Source organism: Microtus oregoni, unplaced genomic scaffold (genome assembly GCF_018167655.1).
Source record: "Microtus oregoni isolate MIOR12 unplaced genomic scaffold, Mior012 000048F_ref0000485, whole genome shotgun sequence".
Taxonomy (NCBI): Eukaryota; Metazoa; Chordata; class Mammalia; order Rodentia; family Cricetidae; genus Microtus; species Microtus oregoni.
In genome coordinates, this window is record NW_024543222.1 from 6,839,435 (window position 1) to 6,856,069 (window position 16,635).

The 16,635-nt window shown below is 47.3% G+C and overlaps 1 protein-coding gene across 6 annotated transcripts in view; it reads left to right on the forward strand.

Moving 5' to 3' along the window:
* Slc39a11 (solute carrier family 39 member 11) overlaps window positions 1–8,133 on the forward strand; it is a 441,115-nt gene extending 432,982 nt beyond the window's left edge. For all 6 annotated transcript variants that reach the window (XM_041635707.1, XM_041635709.1, XM_041635706.1 and 3 more), the window contains 3 exons: window positions 3,122–3,220; window positions 4,710–4,868; window positions 6,558–8,133. In XM_041635707.1, coding sequence (XP_041491641.1) covers window positions 3,122–3,220; window positions 4,710–4,868; window positions 6,558–6,636 — 337 coding nt within the window. In that variant the 3' untranslated portion in view covers window positions 6,637–8,133. The remainder of the gene's footprint in view (window positions 1–3,121; window positions 3,221–4,709; window positions 4,869–6,557) is intronic.
* The last annotated feature ends 8,502 nt before the right edge of the window (window positions 8,134–16,635 follow it).

A 16,635-nucleotide genomic window follows, 5' to 3' on the forward strand; every position in this document is an offset into this window, starting at 1 on the left:
GAACTGTTCTAGAAGGTTGTGTAGGAAGGCAGAGAGGCTGTAGTTTCAGCCCTCACCATGGTCTCAGGAGCCCATGGTATTCTCAGGATAGACTTCCTGATCACACAGCAAAGCAGTGCCCTGAAGAGAAAGACCTGGCACAATCTTGGGGTGTGGCTAGAAACCCTGTGCCAGCGCTAGGGCAGGGCAGTGACAGCGAGGGTTGCCAAGGACGGAAGAATGGGGTTTCTGTGCTGCTTATCAGGGGCCGAGCTCCAGGGCAGGATGTGGAGGAGGCTTCCCCAGCCTGACTGGTGGATGGCAGGGCTTTGGGCAGAAAGCGTCACCTTGAACTTGCTGGTGACCCAGGATTGGTTACTCCATGTCCACTCCTAACATGTTCCTGCCTGGGTGTACGGAAGGGTAGCTACTAACAGTGGACTACAAGCCCGCCACCAAGCTCTGCCTCTGCATCAGAGAAGAGACAGAGGACCTAGTTTGACCCCTAAGCGAATGGTTCTCAACCTGTGGGCCATGACCCCTTTGGAGTTCCATATCAGATCTTTACATTATGATTCATAACAGTAACAAAATTGCAGTTATGAAGTAGAAAGGAAATAATTTTATTGTGTGTGGTGAATCACCACAAGGTGAGAAACTGTATTAAAGGGCTGCAGAATTAGGAAGGTTGAGAACCACTGCCCTAGGTTGATCTCTTTGGAAAAAAAAGATTTTTTTGGCATTGGGCTCTGCAAAAGGCCAAGACAGCTGGTCTTATTTGACCATGATCTAGGGAGAGGCAGTGGCCACTGGAAGACACTGGATATAAAGGGGAGGGCAGTGCCGCCAGCAGCTATGGAGAAGGCTGTGTGGGGAGCACTGTTATCTAGTTCTTGAGGTTTGTTTATGCCACAGAAATGTATGCCCAGTATCCCCCCCTTTCCTCAAATAGGAGTTCAGGGTCTTTTTGGACATAAAACTGGTAGAAGAAGCTTTTAGAAAAGAAACTGTAGTTGGGTCTTCTATCTTTACTAGAAATCATAACCATGACCAAGGCAAATCAAAGAAAGTATTCAATTGAGCTTATTCCATTCCAGAGGGGTAGAGCCCATGATGGGAGAGTGGAGGCATGGCAGTAGAGACAGCTGAGAGCTCAGATCTCAAACCAAAAGGAGAGGCAGAGAGCACACTGGAAATGGCACCGGTTATTTTCGAAGCCTCAAAGCCTGCCCCCAGTGACACCTCCTCCAAGAAGACCATACCTTCTAATCCTTCTCAAATAGGTCTGCTAAATGATGACCACGTTTTCCAGCATTTGAGTTAACCAAATGGAGTGCACACCAGCTGGATGTTTCTAAGTTCGATTCTGGTAGCGTTAGTCTTTGTCTAAGAGACACCCTGAAATGGTCCCAGGATACAGGGTCAGTGAGCCCTGTATGAGATACGTGTACATATATGGTGATGGTGGATGAAGGCAAACATGATGAAGATGAGATGAGGCCCTCAAACAAGATGGAGATGTGATATTTAATACTGACTGTTATCCCTTGTGCTCTTTGCTGGTGTCTAGACTGGCCATAGCCAGAGCTGGCCTGGTGGGCTTTCAAGGCAGCAAATTATGTTCTTATCCCGGAGCCTGGGAACAAACATGAAGTGGCCAGTAAGGACCAGATTTTCAGCTCTCCTTTGGATCTGTGCAGAACTGAAAAGCAAACTGGGAGCCAAGCAGACAGACAGGAGTCAATTGACCAGAAAGCCAAGCATGAGGCAGTTTTTTCTTTTCCATATAGACCACCAACAATATGTTCAGACCCACAGGCCAGCATTGTTAAGTGATTGATGCCCTTGAAGCTCTGTAGTCAGAAGGGCCTTCCATGGAAGCACTATTCCTAGACCTGTCCAGCCAAGGTCAAGTCTTGTCCAGGGAGGTAGTTTCATATTACCTTTCTGCTGCCCTCAGACTGGCCCCGTTCCCTCCTGTGGCATCTCTCCTTACTTTGCACATAGGCATGAGTACCCACGTGTGTGCGCATTATAAATTCTAATCATGTGTTTACCTCGCCTCCCTTGATCAGTTATGTATTGCCCCTGTGCCTACCTCGTTCCCATTCTTCCTTCACCGTGATCTAATATTCGGCTTCTGCATAAAGATGTCTCTCATAGACAGGTCCCTGGCGTCTGACTCGGGCACACAGCACAACAGTGCCCTTCAGCTCTTGCAGAGGCAGAAGGCCAGAGGCTCTCACAGAGAGCACCACCCAAGCATAGAGAAATGCAGCAAGGGTCCCTGGGAAACCTGAGCCTGGAGCCGCAGAGAGTCAGCTTCATTCTGCGTATTTACTTCCTTGGGCTGGCTCTGTTGTCCCTTCTGGGGAAAATGAGGTGCACCCGTCTCTGCACCACAGGAAGCAGACACTCAAGGGCACAGAGGAAAACATTTCATTGGGTCCGGCTTACAGTTTCAGAGGTTTAGTCCGTTCTCATCATCATCATGGTGGAACATGGTCGCATACAGGCAGACATGGTGCTGGAGAAGAAACTGACAATTCTGCATCTCAACCCAAGGCAACATGAAGTGAACCGTGACACTGACACGGGTTGAGCACAGGAGATCTCAAGGCCCATCCCCACAGTGACACTCTTCCTCTAACACGGCCACACCTCTTAATAATGCCGCTCCCGAGAGGGGTTGTGTTCTTTCAAACCAACACAGTACATGACTCCAGACAATAAGTTTTATGTGTTATTCTAATTTCTTCTCTGTTACTATGATTCAGACACTGACCAAGATCAACTTAGGGGAGAAAATGGCTTATCTTGGCTTGCAGACTACACTCCATCACCGAGGGACATCAGGACAGAAAATCGATCAGGAACTTAAAGCAGAGATCGTGGAGGAACTCTGATTGCTGGCTTGCTCTCAGGCTTATCCTTGGTTAGCTTTCTTATACAGCCCAGGGAATAGTGCAGCTCACAGTGGACTGGGCTCTCCTAAGCAATTAATAATCAGGACAGTGCCCACTGGCATCACCCATAGGCTAGTCTGACCAAATGAAATCCTCTCTAAGATGACCCCGGGCTATGTTAAGTAGTCAAAGTTTACTAGGACTTGTGCCTTCTTGACTTTTTTTTTTTTTTGCAGGAATTTGGCCATTGGAATTGGGATCCAGAATTTCCCTGAGGGCCTGGCTGTCAGCCTCCCTCTGCGTGGAGCTGGCTTCTCTACCTGGAGAGCCTTCTGGTGAGTGTGCCAGCCTGTTGGCTCAGAAGGGAGTGGTGTGGACTCCTGGGCGTGAACTCCATTTTTCAGGGTCAGGCTCATGCTGGAAGCCAGTGTGGGGCTTCTCTGGAAGAACACCACAAGTGTGGGTGAATGCCATACACAGAGTGGAGACCCCAAGACACAAGCTCATCTCTTAACCTTTGACCTTTGCACGACTGGCTTGAGTGTCTGTGTCCCTTTTCAAAGGCTTCTGTGGAAAGCAACCCATGGCCATTGCACTAGCCACTCACCCCATAACATGTCTCCTCTAAATGTCACAATATGCCCAGCTGAGGATCTTCTTGCCACGACCTGACCCAGTGAGTCATTATAATAACAGCTTTTCTCATGTGTCCTCCACTTGGGACACAGGCCTCCCACCTTTCTCTGCTAAAACAATCACTGATCCGTAACATAAGGTTACCACACTCATGCAGACTGCGGACAGGGACAATTTTAAAACGCCTTCCATTGTATAAGACTCCGTGACTTGCAAGTTTGCCCAGTGCTCAAGTGACTGCGTTTCTGCCCTCTCCAGATCCCTTTCTCCACTGTCAGAGACCCTCAAGTAGAGGATTTGGGAGACAAGGGAGGTGGGTGGCCTTAGAGAGGTTTATAACCTACCAAAGGTCACAGCTGTCATTTCTGACAGTCGAGGCACTCGGGAGAAAGGAGGGGAGAGATGCAGAGATTTGTGATCAGCACCAAGATCGGGAAGTGAAGCTTTGTTCTCTTCTTCAAACTCTAATCTGGGCTTGATGTCAAAGCCACATTTTCCAAAGACAACAAGGCCACAGGCAGGGGTTGGGTACATCAGAGGACTGTCTGTCCTGCTGGTATGTTCGTGGAAACACACACACTCTAAACTTGTTTTTTAAAAGAGAAAGATACATGCTATAGCAAGAATATATCTTGAAAACATTACCCTAGGAGAAATAAGCCACCCTCTCTTCACCCCTCAAAAACAAACAGAAAAACCCATATATGATTCTGTTTATAGGAAATATCCAGAGGCAGCAAACATACAGAGGGAAAAGAGATGGAGAGAGATTCATGGTGACGGGCTGGGAGGAGGAAGAAATAGGGTACAGCTGCTAATGGCCATCGGCTTCTTTTTAGGGTGATAAAGATGTCGGAATCAATGGTGATACTCACTTAACCTTGTAAATCTATAAAACCACTTGTCAATGCGGTAAATGTTACACGGGTTGCAAATTATGTCCCAATCAAACTGTCGTTGTCAAAAGATGATATAGGCTACTTAAAGATCCAAAGGCGATAGGGATACAAAGCTACCGTAACTGCTTCAGTGGGATCTGGGCAAGGAGCGGGAGGTGCTTCTTAGAACATGGCCAGACCAGATGCCCACCACACACGTCTGCTTTCTAGGGTTGAGTCAGCAGTCTGGGCAAGTGTCACATCTGCTTGGATCTCCCTGCATTGGTCAATGTCTCCGTTTCCTCCTTAGGTATGGACAGCTGAGCGGCATGGTGGAGCCCTTGGCTGGGGTCTTTGGAGCCTTTGCCGTGGTGCTGGCCGAGCCTGTCCTGCCCTATGCGCTGGCCTTTGCTGCTGGTGCCATGGTCTATGTGGTCATGGATGACATCATTCCTGAAGCCCAGATGAGGTGAAGAGCTTGCCCAGCTGTCTCCCCCTGCGCCAGGCCTAATCTGAGACTCCCCTGCCCTACCCCTGCTGCTTTCACACAAGTCTGCTCTCCCTCTGTCTTTTCTTATCCCCAAGATCCCTCTGCCCTTCCAACGATTGCTCCTGTCCCTCCTCTGCTTGTTAAAACTGAAGTGAAGAGAAGGAAGGTGACATCTCACAGTGCCCCAAGGCAGGGGCCCCTAACCCTTGGTGAAATAGATGGTCACCTTTAGACTCTTTGTCTGTCTGTCTCTCTCTCTCTCTCTCTCTCTCTGTTGGAATGAGGAGAACAGTGGACTCAAAGATGCAAACCGTAGCCGTATATGTGTGTTTCGTTACCTTGCCATGGGCCAGATGTCAAGGGGGATTGTGGGCAGAGTAGACCTTGCATGACTTCATTCAGGTTTTTATAACAGAATAATTGTGAAACTAGTTTATCATATCAGATCATTGCCTTTCATAAATAATAATCAGGGCTGGGGAGATGACTCCCCAGCACCGCGCTTGCCACACAAGCATGAGAACCTGAGTTCAATGTCCAGAACCCACATAAAAAGCCAGGCATGGTGGAGTATTCTGTAATCCCCGCACTAGAGAGGTAGAGACAGGTGGATACTTGGGACTCCGTGGCTAGCCAGATTAGTCTGATTAGTGAGTTCCAGGCCAGTGAGAGACCCTGTCGCAAACAACAAGTAGACAGTGCCTGAGGAGGAGTGACTCCCATAATTGATCTCCAACCGCCACACACATGTGCACACATGTATACCCATGTATACCTCTATCTATCTATCTATCTATCTATCTATCTACCTACCTACCTATACCCTCTCCCCATGCACATGAAGAAAACATACAGTTACTAATTTTTAGAAGGTGTGAGAGTGTGCTTGTGTGTGTGTGTGTGTGTGTGTTCATAGAGGCCAGAAGTCAGATTCCTGAAACTGTAATCATAGGCAATTGTTAGCTGATTAATATAGATGCTGGAAACCAAATTCTGGTCCTCTACAGGAGAAGCAAGTGCTCTTAACTGATGAGCCATCTCTCCAGACCTGTACTGACTGCTTTGGTGTGTTAGCTTGGCCCAAGCTAGAGTCATCAGAGAGGAAGGAGCCCCAGTTGAGAAAATGCCGCCATGAGCTCCAGCTGTAAGACATTTTCTCAATTAGTGATCAATGGAGGAGGGTCCAGCCCATTGTGGGTGGTACCATCCTGGCTGCTGGTTCTGGACTCTATAAGAAAGCAGGCTGAGTAAGTCATGAGAAGCAAGTCAGTAAGCAGCACCCCTCCGTGGCCTGTGCATCAGCTCCTGCCTCCAGGTTCCTGCCCTGCCTTCCTTCAGTGATGAACAGCAGTGAAGTATAAGCCAGAAAGACCTGTGTTCCATTAGAGCAATAAAAAACCCAAACTAAGACATCTCCTGATTGCTATTCAAGCGTGAGCTGGAGAGCCATGCTCAAACGATTTCCCTGTTCTGCAGCCTCAGGAACCACAGCCTAGTGAGGACATTTATGCTCAGGACTAGGACTCAGCATTCCCTTGGCCTGTGATACCCACTTGTCCATGTTGCCACCTTTAGTAAGATACTTAGTGTTGGAGCTGAGTATTGCAGAAGAGGCCATAAGCTTGGACAAGGCCATAGGAAGTATCATTTTCCCTCCTTTCCTTCTAGTGGCAACGGGAAGCTGGCCTCCTGGGCCTCCATCCTGGGATTCGTGGTGATGATGTCCCTGGATGTGGGCCTCGGCTAGCTCTGACAACCGTGGGACCCGAGGAAGGAAAGTGCCGGACTTCTGCAGGACCGCGAGCCTCTCTCTTTACCTTAACATCCCATCCCTTTCTTTCCTCTCTGCCTCCTACCTGGGTCAGCTCTGATTACGCTTTGATTTTTCATTTTGCTTTGGAGGGAGAAGCTGGTTTTCTTTGTAATCTCAAGGCATCATAGGACTGGAGATTTGTGTTTGGGCCACTGAGTGGAAGGAATCTGTCTTCAGTAGGCTTGTCAAGGCCAACCCCTACTGTTTCACCTCCAGCCCCCCTCACTAGATGACTTCAGCTCTTCAGGGTCACCTCCAGAAGTCAGCTCTTGGGACATGAGTCCTGAGTGTGTTGGCCTAGGGTTTTAGAGCAGGTGGCCAGAGCCCCTTGTGCTCTCTCAACCGTGGACCTTCTGTCCACCTAGAATGCCACCTAGAATACCAGGACAGACGCATCACGAGCACAGAAGGCTGTTCTCCAAGGCTGAACCAGCTCAAGCAGGGTCTGCTTCTTCCAGGGAGGCAGCACAGGACGGCCCCCACACAAAGGGCATGGAGTCAGCTAGTCTTCTCTTTTGTCCTAAGGCAAATATTGGCATTACTGAGGCTAGAGAAATTTGGAAATTAGGGTGACCATGAGCGCACACACAGTGTGCTCTGTGAAAAGCGATGGGAGTATGGCTTTGAGCTGAGCCTCTGGCAGGTCAGAAGAACAGAGCCATTAGTCATGGTTCCTAGATCTCCCAGCTCTTAATCCTGATGTGTTTACAGCCCTTGTTTTTCCCGAGAGACTTGTGGATCCTAGCAAACTGCAAGTACTCAGCCCCTCCTTTACTAATGGAGTTACTTAAGTTAGCTCCCGGGGATGAGTGACCTTTAGAGCCAGCTAAGGCTCTTTCTCCACTGGCCATTCGGAAACATAACCCACCCAGACCTCTGGCCAGAGGGCTTCTAATGAGAAAGCAGAGGTGGGGTAGGCAGGTGTATTTTTACATTTCCTTTCTTAGAAAACTTCCCAGTCTGAGGTGACCCTGAGGAACAACTGGACCTAGACTAACCTGAGCCATCATACACATAGCTCCGCCAGTAGCTCTCACAACAAGCCTGAGACCTGAGCCCTCCTTGATCGGTAGTGTGTGTGGGCCTCAGAGTGGACTCCGCTTGGGAGCGAGGCATTCAGGTACTGGGTTATCAGGGTCTACTCTGTGTTTACCTGTTCCGTTCCTGCAAGGGTGAATACCGTAGCCTCGAACGCTCAAGATCTCAGAGGCCAACCTCAGCTGGGAGTACGTACATTCTTCGGAAGCACTGGTGATCAAAATTGAAGGCGCATTCAGAGATTTGGTTTGCTGAGGCTGGTTTGGTGATTGGCACATGTGTCTATTTTGGTCTTGTGTCTTGGTATGTAGTTCTGTTACTGCAAATCGTTCTTTCTGCTGGATGAGACCTTGTAACTGTGATTAATATCAATAAAGGGAATTTTGTCGTGCACGAGCTGTGTTATATTTGGTCTTCGACGCCGCTTCTTTCCAGAACCGCGATGCCTCCTCTCCCACCCAGTGCCAGCGGGAATGAAGAGATGCTTGCAGCAGGATGACTAGTCAGCCTAGAGCTTGCCAACAGCAGTGCCCAGCTCCAGCTTACTTAAACAGAGGAGACTGAGGAATGGGCGTTGAGAAACTCAGAGGATCTACTGGGGACCTGGGCTTGGCAATGAGGTGGCTCTAAGACTATAGATCTTAGCTGTGGCCTGATGGCATTTGAAAAACAGCTCCCTTAGATGCCATGGCCCCTAGTGCTGGTAACTAAATACTAGAATACTAGGCTGCTCTACTGAAACTCCCTCTCCTTGATACCTCCAACAGCATCAAGGGAATTGGGCACACACGGTGCTGGACAAACATCCATCTAGAATTTTGATCCTGTGCCCATGAAGTGGCTGGTCTTACCCCTGGGCAGGGCTGACATGACAGTAGATTTTCCAGATTTGGGGGTTCAGATGATAGAGAGCACAGGAAGAGACATGGCTGACTCGGGGTATCACAGACTATTTTATTGTAACCTTATTTTCACATTTTGCAAAGATCACTGGCTTAGAGGTTTTTGCCATTCTTCATACAATCAAAATTCACGCATCCCCTTCACAAAAGGGGTTAGCCCAATGCGGTGACAGTCCCCATTCCAAAGGTGCCTATATTAGAATCTATTTCGATATATATACTTTCTCCCAAACTTTTTATGAATAATTTTTTTAAATCCTCAAATTACATTGGGAATTAGGGATTAATTCCCATTCTTGGTTTGTGTGCATCACAGTCTGTGGCTCTGGCTTAGAGATGGGTTGAGGATGTGTTCAATAGGTTTGCGTGTTGAAGTTTGAGCCCCCACGTAGCAGTGCCACAAGGTTGAGAGATAGAGCCTAGTTGGAGGTCATAGGTCAGAGGAAACTGTTCTGCAGTCCAGGTTAGTTCTTGAGTATAGCGCTTCCTGACCTACGGTGTGACGTTTCTCCTCTCCACATAGTGTCGTTGACCTAGTTTTTGTCAATTTCATTCAAACCAAGGCCTATTTGGGAAGAGAAAATCTCTACTGAGTAATTACCCACCAGACAGGTGGGCATGTCTAAGGGGGAATTTCTTAGTGAATGATTGAAGTGGGAGGACTCAGGCCGCTGTATGCCGTGTCCCCTCTAGCCAGGTGATTCTGGGTCATATAAAAAAGCAAGCTGCCAGTCAGCAACACTCCTCCATGGCCTCTGCTTCAGTTCCTGTCTCCAGGTTCCTGCCTGGACTTACTTCAATGATGGACTGCCAGTTGGAAGGGTAAGCCAAATTAAATCTTTTCCTCATCAAGTTGCTTTTGGCCATAGTGTTTACCACAGCATCAGAGATGCGTACTAATACAGACCACTGCTGTGGGACAATGGTCTTGTACTCTATAAAGATTAGTCACTTGCACTGGTTTAATAAAATGCTGGTTGGCCAGTAGCGGGGCAGGAAGTAGAGGTGGGGCGGCCAGAACAGGAGAATTCTGGGAAGAGAAAAGGCTCAGTCTACAGTTATCACCCAGATGCAGAGGACACAAAATGAGAATGCCTCACTGAGAAAAGGTAGCATGCCATGTGGCTAACAGACAAGAATTATGGGTTAATGGAAGATGTAAGGGTTAATTAATAAGAAGCCTGAGCTAAAGGCCAACCAGTTTATAATTAATGTAGGCCTCTGTGTGTTTCTTTTGGACTGAAAGGCTGTGGGACAGAAACTTGTGTCAACAGAGTTTGACTGGCTGGAGCTGCCTAGGGGTAGACTTTTAGCCTCCAAAACTTTATGCGAAGTAAACTCTTTTTTTTTATACAGTCCTTAGCCTTGGGTGTTTTATTATAGCAATGGTAAACTAACAGGACCCTCCCTTCTGAAGCAGACTAGACTACGACTCCATCAGCTCTGCAGATGACTGAGGATAGCACGCGGAGAACTTTTATTTTCTGGCAAGATGCTGCCTGGAGAAGAGGCAGGCGAATGACAGTGTCTTTATGAAGTGCTTCAGAAGCAAGGAGAAGGAGTCCTGGGGCAGAGAGGATGCTCTTCGATGAGCTGCCATCCAGGCAACTTCCTATTTTGCACATCGTCCTGTATCGCTCCCTTTGGGTTCTCTCTGTCCAGCTTGTTCCTGGTCAGTGTTTCAGTTCTCTCTGGAAAGCCTGTGACTTGATTAGTCCCCTCTCCATATCCAGGTTTACCATTGTTTCTCTGTATTCCTGATCACTTTAGTAAAAGAGGTGATTGAAGAAACATCCCAAGGCTAGGGGATTGCAGTGTCAGCCAAGTGCCTGCTGCACAGTCACAAAGACCTGAGTTTAGATTCCCAGCACCTATATGAAAACAAGGCAAGGCAATGTGGCGGGCATTGTGTAAAAACCCCAGTGCTAGGTGGGGGTGGTATGGGGATAGGCAAATCTCCAAAGCTCATTGGCCAGCCAGTATAATGAATTGGTGAGCTCCAGATTCGGTGAAAAAGCCTGTCTCAAAAACTAAGGCAAAGAAGATACCTGGAATCAAGCTCCAGCCTCCACTCGCACACTCACAGAGAAGCACATCTGTGTATGTGCATACATGTAGAACCATTATAGAAATCCCCAGGTACCAGAATCCTCCCTGTGCTCAGGGCTTTCCAGGGTCTACTATAGAGTGACCGACAGTGCTTACAGACTGCCGGTAGGGCATCATGCCTTTGCCTGGTTGGTGATAGCACAACCTTTTCCCTCCAAGTGGTGCACCGATGGACCCTCGTTCCAAGTGATGGCATGTCAGCTTCGGGGGTGGGTGGTGTTGATTGTAGCTCTGGCTCTTCCCTAGGCTCCTCACAGAAGGCAGTCTCACCCTGCCAGGCTGAGGGCAATGGAGAGGAGGGCAAAGGACCATGAGAAGTGTGCACTCAGGGGCCACTTTCGAGCCCTCAGCTTAATTTTGTTGGCACTTCTGTATGTTTCTCTCAAAGAGCACTCTCTACCTTTGGGGCTCCCCAGGCTCACCCTTGGGAAAGACAAGCAGGACGTGACGGCACAGTGTACCTCCAGGGATCCTGGGAAGCCAGAGGTCACTTCAGGCTTCCTGTTGCTTCATAGCCAAGCAGGCGACAGCTGGGATTGGCACACTGCATCTTTCAGCAGGTGGGCAGATCAGAGGAGAAGGGTCCAAGGGCATGTATGTGGCTTTCCCTGCATGTGGTCTCCTATACCCAGCCCTTGTTCCCCATTACAGCCATGCCAAAGACTTTTGGAGCTGGGCTCCAGGAACGTGCAGGTGCAGGCAGTCCCTATCACCTGGCCTAAAGAGGGTAGGGTGGAGTCTGCCCACACCTGCAGCCTGACTGGGCTCATCCAGGACCTTAGCCAGAGGAAGAAGATTCCAGATCTTGGGAACCAGGATGCCTGTGAGTTGGGATGATGACTCCACACCCCCAAGGTAGGGTATGTCCCAGAGATGCATAGGTAAAATCCATATAAGAGTGTAATACACTCTAAACTTCTGTGTCTTTGATGCATGGATGGCATAGTTCTATGTAAAAGGAAACCCTTCCCGGGATCCATTGGCTTCTGCCCTTCATACCCTCTAATATGTACCAGGAGTGGGGAGGCCTGCAACCTGTACTGCTTACCCTTCCTCTCTCCTGTGACCAAACACCAGACAAGAAGCCATGGTGGAGGAAATGGTTTTATTTTGGCTTTCTGGGTGAGACGGGGGGGCCTGGTAGGGAAGACATGGCAAGGTTCGTGATAGTGGGACTGGGACTGTAAGGCTGGGACTCCTCACATTTGACCCCACTAGGAGGCATTTAAAAAGGCAGGCTGGTGCTTAGCTACCTTTGCCTCTTTGCCCACTTTTATTGAATCTCGAGCACTCCCCCACACACAGACATGTTGTGGGAGACAGCTCTTTTGTTCTTGTCTGCTCAGACTCGAAATAATCACACAGAAACTGTTATAATAAGGGCAGCGGGGCTGCGTCCCCGGCACCCAGCCGCCCGCATGGCTAGCATTACCCGAAATAATTACACAGAAACTGTATTCTTTTAAACACTGCCTGACCCATTAGTTCCAGCCTCTTATTGGCTAGCTCTTACATATCGGTCTAACCCATTTCTATTAATCTGTGTAGCCCACGAGCTGGCTTACCAGGAATGATCTTAACCTGCGTCTGCCTGGAGTGGGAGAATCATGGCGACTCCTTGACTCAGCTTCTTTCTCCCAGCATTCTGTTCTGTTTACTCCTCCCACCTATGTTTTAACCTATCAGGGCCAAGCAGTTTCTTTATTGCTTAACCAATGAAATCAACAGATTGATATATGACACTCCCACATCACTTCCCCTTTTTCTGTTTAAACAAAAAAAGGAAGGCTTTAACTTTAACATAGCAAAATTACATATAGCAAAACAGTTATCAAGCAAGAATTACAGTTACAATATTTATATCTATTTTATCTTGTATCATAACTAAGGAAAACTATAACTATCTATTCATTCTTCAACTCCATCAAAGACTCCAGAAGGATATAATACTTCCTAAGTAAACAAGAAATAAGAAAACTCTAGAAATGACAGAGACATCTCGCTGCCTGGACAGTCACCCAAAGTTCTTTTGTACCGTTGGGACATCCATCTTCAGCCTTCAGGCCCATAGTATCCAGCAGACATTTCAATGGAGCAGGAAACTTCAAAGACAGTTCAGTCACTATCTGCTGTGTCCTGTAGAATGTCTCGCAGACTCCTTCATGAATCAGGAGCCCTGAAAGACCATCTCACCTTTAGGCAAGTTCAGCAGTCCTCTCTCTGCGGGTTCTTTGTGTCCAGTTTATGCATCAGTCCAGGCAAGAGCACTTTCTTGCCCAAATGGCTAAACAACTCCATACGTAGCCACTTCAATGCCCATCTTCCTCTTGAAGTAGCTGGGATTGCCAGGAGCAGACGTGTCTCATTGTCATGAAAAGCCCTAAGTTATTAAAATATTTTAAATGCCATATTCTGCAGTCTTTGAGAGATATGAAGAATGTCTATCTAACTAAAATATATCTCTATATATCTGGAAAATCTAACTAACATGACTACAAGCTTTACTATTATCGATGATTATCTATTAGCAACCTATATTTCCTATTATACATTACATTTTAAATGAACTACACAATCACAATACCTTAATCAATATCAGAAATACATAAAGTTAAAGCCTTTCTTTTTTGTTTAAACAGAAAAAGGGGAAATGATGTGGGAGTGATTTCTTATTAATAAAGAAACTGCCTAGACCCATTTGATAGGCCAACCCTTAGGTAGGTGGAGAAAACAACAGAATGCTGGGAGAAAGAAGCTGAATCAGGAGTCACCATGGTTCTCCCACTCCATACAGATGCAGGTTAAGATCCTTCCTGGTAAGCCAGCTCGTGGAGCTACACAGATTAATAGAAATGGGTTAGATCGATATGTAAGAGCTAGCCAATAAGAAACTGAAACTAAAGGGCCAGAGAGGATGCTCTTCGATGAGCTGCCATCCAGGCAACTTCCTGGAATACAGGAAGAATACAGTGTCCGTGTAATTATTTCGGGGCATAAGCTAGCAGGCGGCCGGGGTGCTGGGGATGCAGCCCCGCCGCTCCTAATTACAACACAGAAACTACATTAATTAAATCACTGCTTGGCCAATCACTTAAGCATATTGCTAGCTGGCTCTTATATCTTAAATTAACCCATTTCTATTAATCTGTGTGGAATAGCAAGTAGATCTTCCCTGAGCCTCTGCCTTGACATCTCTCAGTGAATCATGGCCTGAAGGGATAATCCAAACTGATCCTTTATTCCCCAAATTGCTTTATAATGGTGCTGTCACTGCCATGGAAAGGAAGCTAGAAGAGAGATTGTTGGTGTGACCTTTTCTCTATGTCCCTCTTTTGCTCCCCACCATGATGTTCCTCCTCACCATGGGCCCAGAGCAACCATGATACAAACCCTCTGAAACATGAGCAAATAAAACCTTAGAAGGTGAATGTCCCAGGGATGGAAATCTGACACAATTGGGGAACTGTGCAAACAGAAAGAGCCCCTTAGCCACAATTCAGTTCTCCTTGTGCGGTAGTGGTGTGAGAAATACACCTCTTTCTCTGACATTGAATTTTCAGGAATAGGGCTTGCTGCACACTTGTGTCTGCAGCATTTCCTGGAGGGTGTCCCATGGAAAAGTACAATTAACCATTGCAACATTAATACAGATATGTAAATTTTTCCAAGAATTCCTTTAGTGGGAACCTCCACCCTCACTGAGTGTCTTAGTAAGGGTTTCAATTGCTGTGAAGAGACAGCATGACCACAGCAACTCTTATAAAAGAAAAACATTTAATTGGGGTGGATTACATTGCAGAGGTTTAGTCCATTATCATCATGGCGTGACATGGTGGCGTGCAGGCAGACATGGTGCTGGAGAAGGAGCTGAGAAGCCTGTGTCTTGACTCGCTGGCAACAGAAAGTGATCTGAGACATTGGGTGTGGCTTGAGCATATATGAGACCTCAAAGCCCACTTCCACAGTGACACACTTCCTCCAACAAGGCCATACCTACTCCAATAAGGCCATACCTCCTAATAGTGCCACTCCCTTTGGGGGCCACACCAAGGTTCTTATAGACTGTCACATGATCACAGAGTGACATTCTATCCCTATTGCCCGTTCAACTGAGGTCACTGGATTTGATTTTAAAGATTTGTCATCATCCCTTTTACCCATCAAGGTAAACATGACACACTCAAGTACACGTGGTTAGGATAGTTCTCTTCTCTGTGATGGAGACACTTCAAAGTGGCTCAATGAAAGGTGACAGAGACAAGTGGGCAGGACTGGCATCAAAGCTTCCCCGTGGGTTGACTATCTCAGCTCCATGACTTTGACCCTGATCTTTCTACCCTCTCCTCTGGAGGGGTTTCCACAGGCTAGTCTCCAAGGGTGTATAGCCAGCTCTTTTTGGTCCTTTGGAGATGCTGAGAAGTCAGGGAACATTATCTGCACACACGTCATCTTCTCCCATCTTCTCTGTGAGCACAGTGGTTCTGAGCACAAAAGAGCTTCCCATCCAAGTTGCTCTTTCCAGAGAGACACGCTCAGGATGCTGCAAGGAGGTCTTGATTTAGGTCACTCCATTTATCTTGGTCCTTTAAAAAAAATAAGTAAGCTCCAAATAAGATACCTCTGGTGACAATGGATGTTGAAGCCTCAGCCATGTGCAATCTGTGGCCAGAAACGGTTGGAAGGAAAAGGACTAAGGGACACGGGTGGGGATTAGCTAAAGAGGTGCCATCCCTAGACATAGGAGGTGTTGTAGTTTAGTTTCCATGGCTATGATAAAACACTGACCAAAACCAACTGGGGGAGGAAACTTATCCATCCCAATGACAGCATCACTGAAGGGAGTCAAGGCAGGAATTCAATTAGGACAGAAACCTGGAGACAGAACCACAAAGGAAGGCTGTTTACTGGCTTGCTCTCCATCCCTTGCTCAACTTGCTTTTTTATACAACCCAAGACCTCCTGCCTAGGGGTGGCACCACCCAAAGTGGGCTGGGCCATCTCAGGTCAGATATTAATCAAGAAAATCTTCTACTGGATTTTCCCCCAGGCCAATCTTATGGAGGCAATTCCTCAGTTAGGTTATTTCTTCCCAGATGACTCTAGCTTGTATCAAGTTGACAAGACTAAGCCAGCCCAGAGGATATAGACACAAGTGTCTCCCAAGGCTTTGAGAAATATATATGCTACTTCATCAAAGGTTGCCTAAAAAAAGCAACAAAAATCTTGTAGGTCAGAATGAAGTCTGAACTTCCTCACTTTAGAGCGCAGATCTTTGCAGTAAGAGAAACACAGGGAGAACTGGGTTTCAGGTCCTCTGCTCTGGAAGTCAGCGAGGCCATGAACCCACATTACCCTCCTGACTGGAAGCTGCCTCCTTATCCAGGAGTTTCTGCTTGTTTGGGACGAAGGGTGATGTAGGTGTGTGTGTTTGTTTAATACAGAATTCTTGGCAAACCCATCCTGCTGGCAAGTGCTGACAAGTCAAATCCTCCCTTTTTCCAAGCCGGAGGCAAATTTCTAGTGCCGGTTTCCTATCATCACCCTCACAGCCCCACCAGGTGAAGACTCCTCTTTGTCGTTGGTGTCCCTAGACATTGGAAATAGTGACAATTTCTGGCTGAATGCTACAGCCCACAATGTCCAAAAGATTTTGATATTTCTCCTTCACGGTCACTATCATTTGGAATAGCCCCTCCCTGGTTGTGGAAGACAAGTGTTTAAGTTACCTTTGTTGTTGTTGTGACACATGGCCTGACACTCCCTGGTTGTGGAAGATAAGTGTTTAAGTTACCTCTGTTGTTGTTGTGACACATGGCCTAACACGAGCAACTTAAGGCCCATCTTTTATATGATTCTCGATCCTGACAAGTTAACAGTCATAACA